Source organism: Agelaius tricolor, unplaced genomic scaffold (assembly GCF_023055355.1).
Source record: "Agelaius tricolor isolate 1412-34295 unplaced genomic scaffold, bAgeTri1.0.p SCAF_18, whole genome shotgun sequence".
Taxonomy (NCBI): Eukaryota; Metazoa; Chordata; class Aves; order Passeriformes; family Icteridae; genus Agelaius; species Agelaius tricolor.
This window is the reverse complement of record NW_027269278.1, coordinates 7,452,234-7,474,226: the sequence shown is the minus strand read 5'-3', so window position 1 is coordinate 7,474,226 and position 21,993 is coordinate 7,452,234. Positions and strand designations below refer to the sequence as shown.

General features: G+C 40.0%; 1 protein-coding gene across 3 annotated transcripts in view; it reads right to left on the bottom strand.

Annotated features, from left to right (window-relative positions):
- The window catches only part of GABRB2 (gamma-aminobutyric acid type A receptor subunit beta2), a 137,611-nt gene extending 115,962 nt beyond the window's left edge, over positions 1–21,649 (bottom strand). The window contains exons 1-5 of one of the 3 annotated variants that reach the window (XM_071443142.1): positions 21,506–21,649; positions 21,232–21,349; positions 20,232–20,464; positions 20,015–20,106; positions 19,126–19,193 (exon numbers count right to left, since the gene is read on the bottom strand). In XM_071443142.1, the coding sequence (XP_071299243.1) occupies positions 19,126–19,193; positions 20,015–20,106; positions 20,232–20,308 (237 nt within the window). In that variant the 5' untranslated portion in view covers positions 20,309–20,464; positions 21,232–21,349; positions 21,506–21,649. The other 2 variants (XM_071443145.1, XM_071443143.1) reach the window with 2 other exon arrangements.
- Positions 21,650–21,993: the final 344 nt, after the last annotated feature.

The window sequence follows — 21,993 nt, the reverse complement described above, 5'->3', positions numbered from 1 at the left end:
ATTTCACAGTTTTCAGACTCCAATGTTTTCATTCTTATCTCAACTGAAAACATTTCCACTGAGATATTATGCAAATGAAGTGTGGAAATAAAGACAAAATTTTCTACCATGAGGTCTATTTATGGAATGGAACCAGTCCACACTGATGCTGAGGAGGGGATTAAGGCATGCAGCTGTAGTCTAGAGGAACCATCCATCACTAAGAGCCTGCTGGTTTTATATGACTCACTTCACTTGTAATTTTTTTTTTAACTTTAAATCCAAAGTCAATTACCAAGATACTGAAGCTTTCTTGAGCCACACTTTTCATATAATTAAGGTCTTCTGAAACGACAGTGATTTTTAATTGCATTGCAAACACAAGTTTGGAGTGTGTGCCCAAAAGCAGAGGTGACAATTTCTAATATAGTACACTCTTCTGTCTTTCATCATTACTTTCAATCTCCAATTCAGACCTGAGAGATAAGAAGTAATTCCTGGGAAGCCCAATCAGCTCCAGCACATGCCATGAGGATGCTACTCAGCTCTTGGTCCCTGAAAACAGCCCCACAGAGCTCAAAGCACAGACTGATGATAACTAGTCTGTTCTCAGTAAAAGTGACAACTTCATCAGGAGTATAGATCTGGAATTATGTGACAACTCTAAAGTGCCAGAAGAGGTTTGGAGTGCAAGGATTTTTCTGGAGATTTTTTATATATGTTATACTGAGGTTTTCACAATACATAAGACAAATATTTCCTTTACAGAATAACAGAATAGTCTGGATTAGAAGGGACCCACAAGGATCACCCAAGTCCAACTCCTGACCCTGCACATGACATCTCAAGGGTCACAATGTGTATTCAAGAGGGTTGTCCAAACTCCCCTTGAGCTCTGTCAGCCTGGTGCTGTGACCCCCTCCGTGGCAGCTGTTCAGTGCCCAGCCACCCTCTGGGTCAAGAGCCTTTTCCTCTTTTCCAGGCTGCACCTGCCCTGACACAGCCTCAGACCATCCCTCAGGTCCTGGCACTGCTCACCTGTGCTTTCCCTCACGAGCAAGTTGCAGATTGCTTCAGCCCTGTGTGGACTTCAATGGAAATTGGCTGCAGTCTGCCAGCACATCACTTGTCAGCTGCACATGGCCTTGAACAACAAGCAGGCCATTAGCTGGTTACTAATTTTAGCTTGTTCTATGCGTTCCCTCCTTTTTCTTCTTTCTTTATTTTCTGTTACAAAAATTACTAAATTTTTCAAGAGGCTTCTTTATAATAATTTAGGAATGCATAAAGAATGAGCTGTGTTTTAGGCAAGCAGAGCACAGCCCTACTGCTGACTTATTTCCTGCATTGCTTTCTATAGAGTACAAAACATGCTTACACAAATGTGCAAAGCTATGCCAGCTTTTTTACATTGCAGTTAACTGAGATAATCAGCTGGCAGAAAATATTCAGAGAAACACATTTCTCAGCTCAATGAAAATGTTATGCATTATAAATGTGTTAGACAGGAATGAGGCATACATCTTGTACCTTGAAAAGAGAATTTGATGCTTACTTCTGAAAAATGCCTAGCCATAAATAAAACTCTACATAAAATAAGGTACTCCCAATGTAAGGACAGCTACAGCGCACAGTTCCAAGTTAAATTTTCTATTTCCAATTTTCTTATCCATGTTCCTGCACACATTCTTTCTCCATCAGAATGTAATGACTCTAAAGGCTGCTTATAGTGTATGCGTGTATGATTCAAGTGCCCTCAAACCCAAAGTGGAATTGTTTTAAAAGTGCATCTGTATTTTCTATTCGGAGGATAAGACTGAGATAAGAGCAATGTACTTTTCAATATACTTCAAGAAGAGCAGGTAAGATTCGGCTGCAGGCAACTACATTCATTTCACACATATTCATTTCCATTTTTAAAAGTACATTAACTGTAGACAATCTGCTAAAAATAACATGGCATTGTACAGCTGTAGAATATTGATAACAAAACAATGACATATTGGTCAAACTACTTTTATATGTCCATTATTAGTCAGCTGAATTCCTCATTCAGATCACCATTTTTTATACAACCTAATACACTTACCCATATAATAAAGTCCTCCCAGACCCATAACACATCTTCAAGGCCACTCAAACTTGCCCTCTATCAGCATGAGAATAACCTCAGTCTGCACTAAAGTCTATGCCACAGGACTTAAAATAGTGAGAGTTCTATGAAAATATAAATAAAAGCTCTCTCCTCTTTGGAGAACCAGCACACAGACATCAAAGGCACATTATTCTTTATTACAAGTGTCTCTCAAGATGTGTTGCTCCCCTGTGACAAAGTCTGTTGCAATCACACTTTTAATAACAAGATCAATGAATTTACCTTGGCCATAGAATAATGGCATGTGGAAAGCTGCTGAAGCTGAAAATTATGTTCTCCCAGCAACTTGAAGGATAAATTAAATCACTGAACAACAATAAAAAAGCATGACTTTAAGATAATCCTACAGATCTAAGGCTCAACCACTGTCTATCCTTAACTTGTACCATTTAAAAGCAATAACTTAACTGTCATTTGCTGACCTAGATACTTGGCTTGCACTCCAGATGTTCTCACATTCCTTGGTGCTGGATTTGTTTTCTTTCTGGCAGTATGAATGGGTACTCCATTAAAATCCTCAAAGCACTGGATAGTCACAGTAATACAGAAGTGTTTTTCACATTCATTCCTAATGCTCTTATCTTCCTTTTTTTTTTCTTGCACTGTTTTCCTTCAGCAATAGCGGTTCGGAAGGTGTTGGGGAGAAATTCAAAAGCAGCTGTTTAAAAAAAGGGGCTAACACTGTCACTACTTTTTAGTTAACAAAACATGCATTACATTAGTGATTCCCTCTGTGCTAAAGACAGCCAAGCACCAGGACAAAAGTTCATCATTAGCCATTTAATGTCAACTAGTCCTCTCATCTAATTTGCCTTTCAAGCTCAAGTATTCAAAGCAGAAATATGGCTAAAGGAAACTCAGGTTCAGCTCCAAAAACCCAAGGAATTTTATTTTTTTTACAGAACTGAGAGGAACCCTGCAACAGTGTCCAGATGATCCAACAGATGAGGCACTAAAATTGCCCTCAGATTATTTTATCAGCCCAGAGAATTGCGTGCTGTATTCCAGATATTTTTCCTTCTCCAAGCACACTGACATTCTATTAAGGAGCATTTAGGAAGATGCAAGAGGAAAAGGGATAGCATGAACAGCATGCAGTTGATAAAAATAAAAACAAACTTTATCTACATGGAAAAGATAGAAGGGTGCATTAGAAGGGTCATAAATGGAAATGGCAGTATTTATCTGGAGCTGGTACTCAGTGATATTTTAGAGTGGTTACTTCCAAACATACAAATGTTCTAGCTCAAATACTCCTGTATATATGTCACTAGTAAGTGATGACTTTTTAAATGCAGTCACTGCAGAAACTATTTCAAATCTTTTAAAATAACCAAGTTGAAGTTTATGGATAAACACACATAAAGCTAAAGGTCTTATATCCTATCTGAAGACTGTTACAGCTCTTGAATTGATATCTGAACCAAAATAAGTTTTAACCAAAAAAAGGGGCACATGCAGCCAAAATTAATAGCTCCCAGAGAAAGCTGCTGACAGCAGATTCCTAAAGAAGACATTTCATAAGTCAAACTTCCTCTACCACAGCATGATGAGGAAAGGTTTCCCATGATTACAAACACTAAAAGTACCTCCAGAAAAATACTTGGGTTAAAAAATAAAATAAAAACCACCAAACTAACAAGCAAAAAATCCCCAAACAAACAAACAACCCTGAAGGAAAACCCAAAACAAAAACTACACACAAATTAAAAAAGCACCAAAAGTAAGAAAACTAAAACTTCCTCCCAGTTCTTAACTATGAATCTCTTTCTACTATTGCCATACCTTAATTCAGAAAAGAAAGACTATGGGTAAGATGGACCCAAAAATCAGAAAAAAATTCACACAGAAATAAAGAACTGCAAAGTAACAACAGCAATGGAGCACCAGCCAAAGAGATAATCCTGAGGATTTTGCGTGTCACTGTCAGGCAGATGAATTCCTGGGAGAACTGCAGCCCACAGTTCTGGTTTGCAATGTAATGACAGCATAACCTTTCTCAGTAGAAGAGAGGAATACTGAACAGTTACCTACAAAATTTGAGTGATAGTAACTAAAGGAATGCTACTTTTAAATGACTGCCCTCACATGAACAGCTTTGCAGGTCTGAACAGTGAGAAAAGTTGGATTATGATTAATCATTCCAAGCAGAAATACTAGTTATTTTATTTTGCCTGTGTCCACCTAAAGGACTATTTTTATAAAATCAGTGATTTTGGAAAACTGGCACTGCTGATATGCGGGAACATTTGGATTAGCTGAGTTCCACCTCTTGACTTAAAACCTCCCCCTGTCTGCTACTGTGGTTCACCTTCAGAGAAATCATTGCCCTTTTCCTAAGCTGAAAAAAAGGGGAAGTGAAAATCTCAGAGAAAGGTGAATAATTACTGCTCTCTCAAAATTAGGTCTTAAAAAATATTTTGAAAGCACTTCCACGATTGGGTGCTATAAACAGAAGAGAGGCACAATCACCAGTATTACAAAACCTCTTCGCTGTAGCTCATTGATAATCCTGTCTTTGTTTAAAAGGGTATTTCCTTATGAAATTATTTTCAATTTTGCCAAGTTTTGCTCACTTAAAAAATAAGTGACTAATATGATATTTTATTTTCTCTAGATGTATTAATGCAGATGGCTTCAGGAACCAGACTGCTGTTGAGTTATATTTAGAAAACATGAGGGCAAATAGCCCAACACAGCAATTCTTTTCAGCTGAAGACTTCGTTTGAGACAGAAGCAATGTGGCAACTATTCTGACCTTCCTGATTACGATTATTTCCTTCATAATCTATGTAAATTCCAGCTGTGAATTAGTAATCAATAATTTTAAAAGAAAAAGGGGCTGAAGGATGGGAAAATTTTCTAAGGTTGCTAATAAAGCATGTTTTAAGGTTTGCAACTGTGAAACTGAAGCCTTATTGATAATGTAACCGTTTGTGCAAAATCCTGTGTCAGTGGTGCACAGAGGTGATAGAGGGAACAGAACCATTGCTCCATTGCATATAAAAATATACAAGTCGCATTTTGGAAGCCCAGGCACATAGGACAGAGAAAATTAGAGAAAAATCTGCTTTTAGACACACTTAAAAATTAATCTTTTGGGGAATCTTTCAGATAGCTTGGGAGCTGGATTATTAGTTGTCACTTGAGACAAAAATTGCAGTTCAATCTCCTTCAAGCAAGAGTTCTTTGTCATTTTTTTACAAAGGAGTCATTACCACAGCTTGGTGGCTGCTACTGCAAAATAAAAAGGAACTGCAGCTTTTCATAACCCATAGTTTGGAAACTCTCATTGAGACAAGAGAAAGCCCACAATACTATCAAGCAAAAGTTAAAAGCTGACATTAACTTTTACAAAAATTGAATTAAGTCTTAAATTAAGCAATTGTTCCACTGATAATACGTGATATAGTTATACAAATAATTTTTCTTCCACTGCTGTTCATATATTACCAGTGATTCCATATGCAATTGGATTGTTTTTCTGTTCTTTAAGACATTTGTGTCATTGGGCCAGCAAGACAAAGCTCTCACTCCCAAATCAACACCTTCCTCCTTTTTTCCCCAGAAGAAACTGGTTGAAGTTTTACTGACCTCTCAAGAACTAATGTTTCACCTTGCAGTTCCAAGGTTCTATGTGGTACAAATTGACTAATTTTGAAAATTTTTAGTTTTGATGCAAATAAAATCATGCAGGAGCGCTTGCCTGCAATGGCGTCAGTGACATGTTCCTGTATTTATAGGAACTTCAGGCCATCACAAAAGCAGTAAATAACAAAGGTTAAAACTTCCCATGCCAACCAGATTAAATGATAACTGCATTTTTTTTCCTCAGAGAAAGACTCTTTTTCCATATTTCCACTTGGCCTCCAGTGTACCTGGACATGTTTAATTCAGCACAGTCAATTATTTAAAACACCAGTTATACCTAGCTTTACAAATTGCTATACTCCTCTATGTTCTAAATGTAACACTCTGCAGCAAGGTAAACTTTCTAAAAATAATACTAAGCATATTTTAAAAAGTCTATGGAATCTGATGACTATAATCAAAACAGTTCTTAAATTTGCAACTCAGGAATTGTGAATTTTTAATACATTAATTACTTCATATTTGCTACTCATGAGTCAGCTTTGATCTGCTAAAATAGCATGCAAAAGGCATTCTTTCCCCTCTCAAGATTTTTATTTCTGCATTATAAACAAAATACTTTTGTTAGTATTTAAAAATGACATTAAGATGACACAGCAAAGTAGTGTGGGTGAGAATGTGTGGGAAGCTGATCAGAAGCACAATGAACTTCTTGGATGCTCAGAGAACAGCGGATCCCTCCAGGGAAATTTGGAAAAAACATTCTGCATAGAAACAACTCTGCCTATATATCACATTTTATCTTTTTCTCCTAAGGTTCTTTATCACTTGGAATATTTGCTGGGAAACAGATTTTCTGTCTTGATGGTTGTCTAGTCTGCTACGTACAACTCCAGACATCCTCCTGTTTGTGACATTGCCATTGGTGACAAGAGACAACTCCCCCCACATCCACCTCCACTCTGTGGTCGGGGGATCCAAAGGACACAGCTCAGCAGAACTCTTCCAAGCCTAGCCCCAAACATAGGCTTCTGTCTTCTGGGTGTGTGTCCTCACCAAACCAGGATGTGAGGGCACAACAGCCACAACTCCCATTTTGGGCTGTCATTGCTGCTGCAGCCAGAGCCAGCATCCAGGGGCAGGGCCAGGTCGATGAAGGCTGGTGGTCAGACATGTACACACTACAACTCCACTGGGTTTGCTTGTAAACATGCTCACACTGATGCTCAAACACAGCATCCTTTTACTCCATCAGCCAGAATGAAACAGAGCCAGGTGTGTGGGCCCTGGGATCTCTCACACTCACATGCAAAGGGAAGAGGCAGACACAGGCACTGCAGAGCCAGGCCAAACTGGCAGAAATTAACAAACAACAAACAAGAACAAGACCAAGCAGTGGAGGAACAGATCAGCTATGACCAGGAAAGCTTTGCACTCCAGTTAAAGTGCAAATAAAGAACTCCGTGACTGCATTTCGACTTATATGAGTTACTCATCAAGAACACATGTATAGACATCCTTTGTTTTCAAAAAGTTTAACTCAAGAGGTAATTTAAGTTACATAAAATATTTCCCCAATAAAACAACTGAGACAATGATTAAAACAAGCCCTTTACATATCCAAAAGCAGCAATTTTGATTGAAATCTCATATTCTCAATCTTTACTAAATAATTGCTGCCTTCATCAATAAACAAAACTGTTATCCAGGCAGCATATTACTGGGACATAGGTATCTATCCTAAACTCCCATATGCTATATCAAAAGTTCATACACCTTTGCATTAACAAAAAAATCAATGCAATTAAAAAAATTAATCAAAACTTAATTCAACACTTTAGACTTTGCACTACCATCTAGCTTAGCCAAGATGATTCTATATAGTAAACAAGGTGACACCTGTGAGGGGGAGAAATGACGTATCTGACTCCATTGATATTAGAAGGCTAATTAATTACTTCATTATACTATATTATTCTGTATTACATCTAAACTGAACCTGCCAAGCACTCAACTCCACTCAACTGCCCTCATGACTGTCAGCCCACATTCCCAACACACACACACACCTGGATCCAATTGGTCAGTGAATCACAGCACTCACACCGCAATCCAATCACCAATTCCCTTCAGGTGAACAATCTTCCACAATGCATTCCACTTGTGAACAAGAGGAGCAGCAAATGAGATTAAGAATTGTGTTCTCTTTCTCTGAGGTTCAGAGAATATGAATCCCAGAATTGCCTTGGGAAGTTGTGCCTTGCTTTTCTCTGTGAAGAGAAATGCGGCTACAATTCTATGATTTTAAAATGTACATTTTTATTCATTTAACTGAAAGTGGAAAAATGATGCCAGAAAGATTTTGATGTCAAGTGATGTCTCCCATTTAACACGAGGCAAAGTTTGGCCCTGGTAGGAACCACATGAACCTCCTAATGCTGCCTCAGAAATGCATTTGGTTACAGCACAAACTCAAGACCAAGAGTAAAAAAAGTGTACTCTTCCTATGACTGGACTAACTGGGCTTTAAATATCCTTAAATCAAAACTGCCAGCAAGGTTTAATGACTTTCCAGCCAATTAAAACCACCAGTAACATCTCACTTCAGAAGAGCGCCTATTATTGCACAGCAACATTTTTGGAGACTATTACCCAGTCCCATTTACACTTCGTGGCTGAGGCATTATAAGAATCAGCTTGTATTGCATTTCAAGTCACTGAAATGCCCACAAATCTGTGAAACCCATGCAGAAATAGCCTCTGTGGAAAAATCAGCATCTCATTTTAAGACTTCAAAACAAGGCTCACGTGGGACCTGAGCTCACAAAAGCATTCTGCAGAGCCTATGCACAGAGGTGGGTACTTTTAACAGCAGATTTGAATGCAGCAGGCTAACTACAATTATTATAGATTTCTCTGTAACTGGTCACTTGTGTCACATAATAGTAGATTAATGAAAAACTGTATTTATTTCCAGGCATTTACACTAACAGGAATGATTATAGTTAAGGATCCCCTGGAATTTCCATTACAAATCTATTTTTTCAGGATTTATATGTCAGCTATAATAATATATTTTTTAGCTGAAACTCAATATGAAAGGTCTCAGCTATGCATTATTCAGGAAATGTTCCCACACCTTTGAAAAGGCTTCCTACAAAATTAGGAAAAGATAGTAATTTTACCTCATTTTCCTATTTATTGTGGTTGTTGAACATTTTATTTTCAGCAACCTAAGGCAGCATTTGCTACAAGATACAAATTGTAGCATTGTTAATTCTGGATGGACTTCCTACAAGTATCTCACAACACAAAAGGTCAGTGAAAAAGAGCAACTGGACAGTAAAACAGATTGAACAGTCACATAAGCTTAAGGAAGACTGCAGGCTGATTAAAATGATTCTTTGGTCATTTCTGGACCTACATGATTGAATAATGGAATTAGTAGAAAAAATGCTCCTTTTCATGTGTAAAAGAAATTCATAATTGTTTAATCTTATTTCCTTCTTCCCTGTGTATTATCTAAAAGAATAAATAATTTCCTAATAAGGAATTATGAAACAGTTACACTCCTAAATTATTTAATTTATGAATTCAATCTACTGAACCTTCCAACTACTTTTGTTCACTTAAACATTATGCCTCCTTTGGTGCACATCTCGTCAAACATGGATTAACACTCTTATTCTGACACACCTGAGAGAGCCAGCAGAGCCTATTGGGTCACCAGTCCTTTGCAGAGGGAAAAAAACCCCACAATGCTTTACAAGTTCTTTGGAACTGCAGGGCTATTAACTCAAAAACACACTTATAAAAGAAACAAATAATGATTAGACAGTGGACCATAACAATTTCTGGGCTATTGGGTGATAACTGTTATGCAAATGACAACATATTCACCCTTACTGACCAAAAAGAATTAACACTGTTTCACTACTTTCACTGTGGTTGCAGTAATGTGCCTCCTTTTTTTTTAACAATATTCAGTTTTAAAGGTCTATACAGAAAATTTTAAAATTGGAAATCTTTAAAATTTCCAATTCCAATTATTAAAAAACAATTCAAACTTCCATGGAAAAAAATTAAATCAATTTACAATAGAAATTAGGATCAGATTTTCCAAAGGCTTCTGCATCCATGGCAGTGAATGGTTTTCAAAAACACTTTACTATCTTTTCCAGTACTTAATTACTACATTTTAATAGTTGGTTCTCACTGAGAAATAGATGCCTTCAATTCCTTGAAAGCAATAGGAACTTCTGGCTACTTCAGAAGCTGTATATAATGCGAGAAGTAGAATGAGAAACTGACTTCTGAAATCTAAAACACAAGTCACCATTCTGAGCCATCCCAAATATATGAGTATCCACATGCATTTCTGGAAGACCTTCTCATCTCAGTTGGGCTTAGCATGACCTTTACTTAACTCCACACCTAATAACAACTTCTCTCCAAGGGTTGTATCTAAAAATAAACAACACTTACAGCATTTTGCACATTAGGGCCTTTTGCCCAAACCAGCTGTTCAAGGAAATTGTGGTGACTAATCTCTGAAAAATATTGCTTTTGCCCTGTTCTTCTAATGTTTACGTTTTTACAAAGGAGTTTCTCACATGCTTTTATGTAAATAATGATTGGTTTTTCATTCCTTTCTGGAGGAGGAGAAATTTGATAAACTGATAGTTTGACAAGTGTTGTTAAAGAAGTAGCAATTTCATCCTCCAATCCAGAGTCATTTTTAGAATTCTATATATATATATCAAATCCTGTTGCAATCTTAATACAAAGCTCCCATACCTTCTCGGTGATTTCTCATGGGCATCTCCTTGCAGCACTGACTCCTTCTTCTTCCTCACACCCCAGCCAACAAACCCCAACTCCCGCCTCACACACCCTATTATGGCACTCATCCTCATTGGACACAGCTGTGGCCTGTCAAGGGCAGGCCTGTTCCTCATCTTTGGTCATTAGTACAGCTGCCACTCCTCAGGGGTGAGATTACCTTCTGCACTATCTTTATTTCCTTACATTCTATCAATTCCCCCTTTTCTTTTAATGACCAAGTTGCAGCATCTCTAGAAGATATGTTCAAGTAAATTGATACTATAATATATTCACATATCTCACTTAGGACTAACAGTTATGCAAATGTTCAGGCAATACGTCACAGTAAGAACATACATTTCTAAGTTCTGATTTAGTTTTGCTTTTCACAGTCCAGAACATCAACCTAAGACTTTTCATAAACGAATGTTGTGTTTACTATCTTTTATTTTCCTACATTCTATCTGCCCACAGAGGTTGACAAATAAACTGTCTTCTTTTTACCTTCAAAGTTTCCGCGTGCGTGTCATTCATTCTGTCCTATTACAACATGAAATTTACAAGTTTCTGCCATTTTGATGATTTAGCTTTCCCATTTCACAAAGATCTGCAGTGCACATCTACCCAGGAAGGAGCTGCTCCAGGTAAGCAGGCATGTTGTTCCTAATGAAGCCCATTCAGACAGGTTATAGTATTTAAATCTTATGCAAATATAGACAAAACCATTGTGCTTAGGTAATGTCCAATGTAACAGAAAGTCATGGCTACTCTGGTTCAAAACCATTTCCAGTGACAGAAAAGGCAAAGGATGTGTTGTCAGCCTTTCATGGGTTAATTTATGACATGCAAGACCTGTTTTTCTGGTCCCCTGACACCTGAACTCCCCCACTCCCAAGCACCCCGGGCCAACAATCCATCTGGAGCAGAGGTTCCTACAGCCAGGCTGCTCTGCAGCAAGACATGCAACACATGGCCATGCAAAGAGACAGTCACAAGCAGTAATAAGGACACCCAATTGTGAAGGAAAATTCTGGGGTTTAATCCCTTGTTGGTTAATAGAAATGCCTGTTCATGAAAGAAGAAACAGTCCAGAGAGCAGACACTGGAACAAGGACTTTCACTTCAAATTGCTGAATTTTTTGAGTAAGGCTTTCATCAGGGTAATTTAACATACTGCTCCTGTCAAAGGCCAAGCTTTCTGTAATTTTCTTCCACTTGTTCAAAATTTATAAAGTTCAGTTTGTCTTTCAGCACAATCACAAAGAATCAGTGGTTTGTATACAGGAAAAATCAGTGAAAAGACTCAGAAGTGACACATTTACTATAACAGCACACCCATGAGCTGCAAAATGCATCTCTCAGAAGGGTTGCTTGTCTCCCCATGCAGTTAAATTATTACTTGAAAACTAATAAGTAAATCCCTCTGCCAGTATTCACAGAATAAAAATTAATAGGCCTTAACTTTGATGGAGATATGCAAAAAGAAGCTCAAGATAGACAGAAATAGCACAGGCCCCCTGTTCTTTTAAGTTTGGGGACAGGGGAAGAGGTCACACTCCCAATGCTTTATCTGACCTGTGATAAACTACATTGAATATGATCTACATCTTCTATATTCAGTTGCATATATGTCAATTTCCTGAATATTAAATGCTGTCTTATTTAGAACAGAACTTGTAGTTTTTATTGGGAATTAATTACACCCTTATTTGAAAAACTCATACAAAAACGTCACGTGCAGTTTGTGTGATTCCAAGTCTTGGGAGGATCTTTGCATTGTTCAATTAATTTGAAAATACTTAGCCAGAAAATTTGCATGCAAAGATTTTTGTCGGGAAAAGCTGTGAAGTGAGAGCACTGCTACTTCTCTGGCCTTCAGTCAGGCAAGACTGAAACTGTAAATATGCCCCTATGTCACTATTCCTCCAGGGCTTGTGCTGTCCTGGCTGCTATTCATCCACTGTACACAGCATCTCTGTCAAGAAATGGGAGCAGGGTGGGAATCCCTGTAGAAGCACAGTTAGGGTAATTACAGTAAAGCACAAAGGATGATTCTGTCCTGGTTTTCTTTTTGCAAACCCACAATTGACAATATTTGTTAATGGCTACAATTCACATATAATTATACACAGGTACAGACAGATTGCATTCTCTCATAGTAGCAAAGTTTTCAGTTTTAATAACTCCAGACGTCTGACTATTTCTGAAGTTATCATCTCTAAAGACAAATAAGATGCCATCTTCCATGTCTTAAAAGGGTACTCAAAAAAATGACCTTATGGATGAGCACCATCCTTTGAAATGAGGGGACTTAACCTTGCTTACTTAATTCTTACAAGCACTATCTGAGAACTACAGCATTAACCACTGGAAGTCTACTAGGAATCTGGATTACTTCTGGAAAAAAAAAATTTACTATACAAGACTGTTCTTCAACATGATTGAATACTAAAGGTTCTATTATAAACCTTGCAGAGGGTTGCATGATGTATGAGGATAAAAAAGGGAGGGAGGAATAATAAGGATTTAGTCATGATGCACTGACAGACTTTGGAGTCACTAAGGAGCACAAATACAACCACTGGAACAGCTTAAACTTGTAACAAGTTTGTAGAGTACAACATAAAAATCTTTTATTCTACTCCCCAGCTCATCTATAAAGATTTTATGTGATTTTCAATAGAGGAGTTATGAAATAAAGCAGCCTATAGCAGGAGCTAACAAGTGCACTTCATGTTCATTCCCACGCATTAGCACCAAGACACTGCCCATAAAATACATTAAAGATAAATTTATCTTTCCTTCTGTGGCAAGAGCCAAAACACTTCAATGTTTATAGATCAAGGCTTTCTTAAAGGAAAAAACAAAAACAACAAAAAAACCACCCCAGAATACAATAATTATTAATTCAGTAGTACAAATCATCTCCAAGGCAATCTCTTTAAATTTCTAACAACCATGCCCTGGTCTGCAGAAGGGAGCGATCACTTTGAAAAATCACCACCACCAACCAAACAGGAAGATTTTTCTACTTAATCAAGTCTTGCAACACTGTAGCACCCTGAAAGTGCAATCCAATTAACAAACCATTTATACTGACCTTAAAGAAAAATGGGAATTAGTCACCCTTCTAGAGATGTATAACATAGATACACATAATATATATAAATATACATAATAATTTATTACTTGTGAACTATCTTGTAAAAGTAGCTACAAACTTGCTATATTCCTCCATATATGTTCTAGATGAATCTTTTCATGCTCTGGCTACATATATGCTAGCAAAACTAGCATGAAATCCACATATAGAGTATCAATAGGAAGACTAATTTTGGTCCTCAAGAATAAATATTTTATTTGGACATAGGAGCTCTTATTTATTTTCACACACCTTTAAACTGAGAAAGGGAAATGTCTGAATTAGAGACGCGTAGTAACAAAAAATGGAAATCCATACTAATGTAATTTAGTTCAGTTCAAAAATGTCCTGCAATGTTATTCCAGACAGTAACTGAAGGAAAAGGTGAAACAAGGTTTTCAGTAAAAAGTTCTCACTTCTAAGATGTACCTCACCTGCTCTGCATTCACAGAAGTCTCTGTAGACACATTTCAGTATGAGTCAGTAATGCATAAGCACAATAATTTGACAAGAGCCAAATTCAAACTGTCTGCTGAGAAACGCTATTTTATGTGAAGAAACACATTCATTTATGACACAGAGAAACTAATAAAACCCACTGTCTCTGGCAGCAGAAGTATTTAACAAGGCAGCACCTTCTCAATATTCCAATATTTCATTTTCAATGCATTTTCAGCACTGTTTTTTCCTTTTTCTCTCTATAGAGTATGTGCAGCAACATAAACAACTAGGAAGAATTAAAAATAGAAAATATTGCTGACAGAAACCATTTTCATTACCATTTTCCTCATCTCTTTCTACACCAGTGTATATAGGACATTTTTTCCTCTTTTCACTTTTCTCTATCAGGACTTTTCCATGAAGTTTTGGGGTTTGGAACAGCTCCACCCTATTTTCTTACCACTTAATCCCTATTTGTTTTTGTATCACAAGCCATCTATTCCCTTTACACACATAAAGATAATTGCTGCTACTTGAGAGGCAACAACACAGGCCCTGTTGTTTTCATTATCTAAACCTGTTTAATAATCTAAACCCTGAGCTTTGTTAATGTCCCCTACTGAGAATACCTCAAGAAAAAGGAGAGATTTTATGTAAACCAGTAGTGGGCTTCCATTATCAAGAGCAACTCAAAATCTGAGGTCTACCAGCAAATTACAGCTATGCCTGCACATTTCTGAGAATATTCTGATCTATAAGAATTATACTTATTGTTTTGTGCAACTTTGGCATAACTCAAATACAGAAGCGAAATATAATATTAGAAAAAATGAAAAGCTTTTTTTTAGAGCTTTGAAGCTATTAGGCTCTGCTATGTAAAACTTGGCACACACTAAGAAATAAACCTTTCCCTAATAGATGGTAACAGCTCCTTTGTTTCTCCAACTCCCACTTGATGGAAGGATTATGCTCTCAATCAACAGTAATGGCCCCACTAAGACAAACCAATATATCATCTCTAACTCCACACACAGCACTGACTCCATGTGCCAAAACCTGCACACTAGGCAAGCAAACACTGGGAATTAAATAAACACTTCAGGGTCCTCTCTGCAGACCCCAATGACCCACAGTGTCAATAGTTGTATTTAATTATACTCATATCTAGACAAGAAAAAGAGACAATGGCGATACTGGACCATACAGCCACCCCAGGACACATATACAGCCCAATACCTCAACAAGCATAAATTTCCTGAGTCAAATCTGCAGCTACAGAATATTTCTCTCTCTTTTCAAGACATTCTGTACTAGAATCCCAGAATAGCCACAGACCAAGGGGGGGGAAAAAAAGGAAGGAAATGTTGACCTATTTAATAGGGAATAAGCCAAGACATTGAAAACTAACACATGACCAACATTATCCATAGAAATCCTCATGTCTTATCCAGATAGATCAAATGCAGAACATGTTACACAGAATCTTCAGGGATGTCTAGGGAAGAAAATTTATATCTCTACTTTTTAATGAGCCTGTAACAATTTTTCAAAGAGTTTATAAGGGAATAGTTGGGAGAAAAAGGGAGAAAATTAGAATGGGGAATAGTCTTCATTGCTACATTTTCAAGGCGTCTATTCCAAAAATTAACTGAGAGGAAAATGTGGAAATGTGAATATTGCATTAGACTCACTGCACTGTAGCTAATCTTACATAACATCAAATTCATTAGCCCAGGAAAACCATGTAAGTTGCCTTCACAGATCTCCATCTTTGTTCTCCATTGTTACCTGAATAAGAGAATCCCTAAGAAAATCTATAGTATAACTACAATAAAGGATACACTCAACAATACTGCAGGACTTGGCAGAATTAGCCATAACCATTCCTGGATCACATAAAATGCCTGCTGTAGATGTTTCCTTTGCAGAATACAAAGGAATTAGTCCAAATAGTCATGCTATTTGTTGATAACCACGAACACTTGAAGTTCTCACTTTTCTCATGTGCATTCAGTGTGTTCCTCAGAGCTGGAACAAATTGTTTTCACAAGTACCAGTACTTTGAAATCATTTCTGCAAACTCAGACAAACACTAGTTCACGTTTCTGACTGCCCAAGGTAAACAGCTTACAGTTTCAGCTCTGTTGCATAAAAGAAATAATTCTAAGGCACTTGTAAAGCCTAATACACTCTGAGTCTGAGTTCTTTATGAGCAAGTGCTCATCACCTCTTTAAGAATTCAAAGTCAACAATTATACTCTTGAACATCCTTAATGTACTTTCTATCAAAGCAAGTCTAAATTATCCTGTTCAACAAAGTGCAAACTTCATGATTTACTCCATGACACTGGAGTGACATAAACACTTTCCCTGCAGGATGCACAAGTTTACATGGTAGTTGCAATATATCCAGACTGAGAAAGAAATGCAATATTAAAATAAATAAACATTAAAATTAATAGAAGTTATCTCAAGCTGAAGAACTATGACTATTTAGCCTGTCTCCCAAGGCATAAGTTTGATCCCAATAGTCAGTACATGAGTCCAGGCAATGATCTGCCTTTATCTAAAGTCAGTAGTGTTTGCCACGACTACAAACAAAGCTACAACAAGGCAATGCTTAGAAAAAAACAGGTCCATAAATCCAAAAGGTGCTTTCTGTGCCTCTTGTTATCTCAGCTGGCATTCCATGGTATTCCTCCTGGTTTCTACTCCAAATTCTGGTGAATGTGCAAGTAAAAAAGCCAAGGCCTTGCATACTAAGGATTTTGTTCTTTCCTTGTACGCCTCTCTCCTCATTCATTTCAGGTTACATTCAGGGTATATTGGGACTTGCTATGTTGTACAGATCATTGTAAAATCAAGTGTTACGTTTTGCAATTAAGCAGATTATAATCTTGGTTTGGTATCTCTTTTGAAACTCTAAGTGAAAAAAAGAAAAATTATGTAACATGATTGCCTGGGTATAAGAAATTGGTGGCTTCCTGGAGTAAAATAAACCCAGAGCTTAAATGCTTTAGGCAAATTAGTAGGACAAAACTGTAGATACAGTTCCTCCTCTGAGTTCTGCAGATAGTCTGAAAAGACTTTTCAGAAAGGTCAAACATTTCATTATAGAAACACAATAAACTGACTACAGAATACTAAAAATAATACTGCCTTAGATAGTTAGGCTGTAAGTGTATTCTGATATGCTATCACCTTTAACTGGAGACCAAATGTCTAGAAACCATTTAAAGAAACAAAGAGAAGAATCAGAAGATTTTCAACAATTTTTTTCACATTAACTTTCCAGTTCTGAAGGGATGGGAGAGTATAACAGTGACCTGGTAGATTGCAGCCCCACCAAAGAACCCCCATCCTTCCCTCACTGCTCAGGGCTGGCTAAGAAATAAATCTGTGTCCCCTTTTCTCCTACCTACAGTTCTCTTAATGAAAAACAAGTGGTTTAAAATACAATGTACTTTTCTTCCTCTGCACTTAAAGCTCCTGAAGGTAGAACACCAGATAACAAGTTTAGTGATACAAAGTTTGGGAGCCCCTTTTAGCCACCTAGAAATTTCCCAGAAGTAATGTTTCAGAAGGTGAGATTATTCAGGTCTCCTGGTGTCTTGAAAAAGACCAGCATCAAGCACTCAGTCACCAACACCTCCCTGTCCCACAGTAAAATCACCTGTAACGTTACCCTCAAATTAGGCCAAGGGCTTTATTCTACATTATGAAAAAACTCCTGTACATCACTCAAGTCATTCAGTTTCAGAACAAATGTTTGCCAATTCATCCAGTGCAACATCTCTGAGAACCCAAGCATGACGCTGAGGAACTAAATATTTTAGTAGTACAATGTTATTAAAACAACTGATAACTTCCCAAGCGTTATTTTCAAATGCATGGTTACAGCTACAGCAAGAGCCCTAAAATCACACCTGTGATTTTAAAGATGTTTACTTGAAATCTCTTCAAGAATAATGGAAATTTTGCTTCAAACAACAAACTTGAATTCACAAATACTTGACAAAATCACATTTATTTTGCATCACTTTTGTATCATGTGCTACTATGTTTTAGTGTCTTTTGTTTTTCTTTATAAGCCCCTATAAATGCTAGGCCAAATTCCATGTGCTTAACCAACTGGCATGCAAATTAAGATAAAAAGTTGAAAACTTGACCCCAAACTTTCCAAATAATAAAAATGAATGTCAGTAAAGTTTCATCTAAGTAAAAACCAGTTTTTTCTAAAGTATGAATCAGACTTGTCCAATTATCTCCACACATCATTAGTCTCCCAAGGGATGTAAGTGAAACACAGAAAGCAACATGTCAAATTACTACGTTCTGAACAAGTTCAGTATTTGAGGACAGTCAGTTCTAAATAAGAGAGACAAACATCTTAGGAAAATTAAACTCCTAAAATCATCGACTCTTTCATCACCATCCAAAAAAATATCAGGCTAGGGGGAAAAACAGGTAAATTTTGAACACGCGCAGAAGCAAAACCCTATTTTTTTGTTTTTAATCGGAAGTGCACGGCTCAGAGGCCCCGGCAATCTAAACTGATTATTATTTTTGATTATTATTTTGTTTTCAGCCAGGCACACAAGGAGGGCACCGGGCCGGGGCTGAGCTCCAGGCGCGGCGGCTGCGCGGGGCAAGGCTGCGGTGCGCGCGCGCGGCCGGCAGGGGGCGCCGTTGCTCGCTGGAAGGCGCTGAGGGCGGGCGCGCCCCCGGAGCTGCCGCAGGAGCGGCCCCGCGCTCCCCGCTCCGAGCCGCCGCTCCCCGCCCGGGATTCGCCGCTTCGCGGCCCGGGATCCGCTGCCGTCAGCGGGGGAAGGCCGCCCCCGACCCCCCAGCAGCCGGTGTGCCCCGCCCCGGCGCCTCCCCGGGGCAGGAGGCCGCGCCGGGTCCCCTCACGCCCCGTTCCGCCTCGGCAGGGGCGGGGGAAGCGGCAGCCACCCCCTCGGAGAACAAGCAGCCCCGAACCCCAAGTACTCACCATGTTGACTTCCGAGACCATATCTATACTGGCAATGTCTATGTTCATGCCAACAGCCACTGGGGGACCTGCAAACCAACAAGATGGTCCGCAATGTGATCTCGAAGAACTTAACTCGTTCTTAGCGGAGTTAGCAGGGCGAACGCGCAGCGCACAGAGAAAACGACGTTTAAACACAACCAGAAAGTCGGGAGGGAGGCATGAAGTGCTCCCCCCCCCCCCCGTTTGCCCTCCCCAGCGGGGTCCCAGCGCGGCCGCGGGCCCGGGCCGAGGCGGTGCTTTATGTAACAGCGCACACGTGCGGCACCGCCGCGCCCGCTCCGCGCCCGCTCAGCCCCGCGGCCCGGGCACAGCGAGCACCGAGCCCCGCCGAGGGATGGGGGGAACGAGGTGCGCGTGTGGGAAAGGGCCACCCACAGAGAACAGAACACGTCCGAAATAAACAAACTAGTTGGGAGTAGGAGCGCGCAGGGGGTTAAATGACATTTTTGTATCAGTTAACGGCACGTCTTGTACTCGAAAATAGTAGCTGTGATCACAGGCACGTTAGGCTGAAAGGAGCAAATGTTGGGTGAACTTAAGAGAGATTTGCATCTCGATAAAACCAGTTAAACAAGGGTTCAATTACAGGTTGGTAAAGTGTCATCACACACACACACACAATGAGGGACCGATTAGGAATATACAAGTGATTTAAGTGATCGCATTAAGAGCATCCTTTGCTAAGAAAATTGAGAAACAATGGGCTTAACTTTGGATCAGCTACAGGAAATGGCAATACACACACCCCCCAAAGCAACAGCACCCACAAGACGTTTGAAACCGCCCCCATACACAACGCACCCAGCCCGGATATGCAACCTCTCTTATGCAAAAGCAGTCAAATTACCTCCAAAATCTGGCCTCAAGCGAATATCATAGCCCTTCAGCAGTCTATCCACGGTCTCTTTCACCAGTGACATATTACTAGGGTCATTGACACTAAAGAAAAAGAAAGAATAATACTGTATTATTTCTGATTTCTCAGCCCCCAGCTGTACATTTCTCTAAGCAGCAGCATGCACTGCAATTCAAAGTAAAGGAAAAGAGATACCTTAATCACTTACCTCTGTGCACACACCGCAGCTATTATTAAAGGGAATGTCCAAATCCCAAAGTAACCCTTTTTCCGGACTCTCAGCATCCCTTTAGCTTTTGATATGATTTAGGGTTTCAGTGAAGAGAAGAAGAGATCCAACTTATTCTGGCCAGTGCAGTAATTCTAATGTGAAGCGCATGCGCACGGCGTACCACAACATCAAAAGGAGCAGTGGTTGCTGCTGGAGATGGAGCAAATTTCCTTGAAAAAAAAAATTAAAGGGGAAGAAGGAAATGCATTATTTAAAAAAGAAAAAAAAAAGTAATCCACAGGAGGATCCAGTATATTTTTGTTGTCCTTTTTGTTATTATAGAATATAAATCACAGCAAGAAGAGAAGTTTTAGGAGTTGCAAGGTACAGCGGCTTTGCAACCTAGTTTAAGCGTTGGGGGGGCTGGACGGTCTCGGATTAGGCACAGGGAGAATAGTTAAAAAGGAGAATGCACTGCGTACGTATGGGGGCAGGTGGGGGGAGAGAGGGGGCAGCTTAACTTTTTAGTCCCTGGAAGGAACCGCCTGAAGCGAGGAGAGGTGCGGGCAAAGGAGCCGGCGCTGGCAACGGGGGCGGGCGGTGGGGGAGGAGGGAGATGAGCGCCTACAACATTTCTCACGGAGGAAAAAAAAATGATGACGAATAGTTTCTTGTAAGAGGGGATTAGGCTGTTTCTTTCCTTACTGTGATACCAGGCGCTATTCCCGGAGCACAGGCGCTGGGAACTGAGGGGGTCGCCGGCTCCCGCTGGTCACTGGCTGGTGCCCGAGGGGCAGCACGGAGCCTCCGCGACCCCGCTGCCCCCCGGCGTATTTTCCCTACATCGACCGATGTTTAACCCAGGGATGCGAGTTCTTCAGGTAGAGCGGAACCTGGCCCCGGAGCTGGGGGAGGGGGGCCAAGGGGAAGAAAAACACCACCCTGAAAGGCTTTCGGTGACCATCCAGAGCCCACGGAGGTGCATAAGCCCACTTACCTTAGCGGGTAAAATACCCAGGCTCTTCAAATGCAGCGTGTGATCCAATTAATGCCTCGGAAGAAACCGGAGACGAGCGGAAAGCTGATCTGGGGATGCTTTGAGTGACATTTAAATCCTGAGCAGAAAACGAGATAGAAAGGAGAGAGAGAGAGAAGGGAAAAAACAAACCCATGAAAAAACAACAAATACCAGAGTTAAATTATTCCTCTCAAATCTGCTTTGTGCCCGTCGCTCCTTTTACACCACCTCCTCCTCCTCCTCACGCACATACCCGCTCGGCCCCGCGGATCTGTGCTGCTTCACCGAGCGGATCTGGGCGTGCACACGTCCTCGGTCGGCCCGGGCGGCGCGGGGAAGGGATTGGGAACACTTTGGGCGTCAATTAACAAAAGAAATATTTAACTCGCTGCGGGAGAGTGAAGGAGCGAAAAAAAAAAAAAAAAAGGAAAAAAAAAAAAAGAGGAGGAAAAGGAAAAAAAAAAAAGAAAAAACGGCGGGTGGTGGGGGAGGGACAAGGGTGAAGGTGTTGCTCAGAGATCGAGGCGGGCTAGAGAGCCGCTCGCTCCCCGGCACGGCGCGGTCCCCGGCGCGGGCTGAGGCGCTCCGGAGCTCCTGCCCTGCCCTGCCCTGCCCCGTCGCCCCCGGACCGGCCACCGCCTCCTGCTCCCCGGGAAAGCCGCGATTCGCCTCGCACGGCCGGGCCGGCCCCAGCCCACATCCAGGCGCACCCTGGCCGGGAGCAGGGGTCAGGAGGGGTGC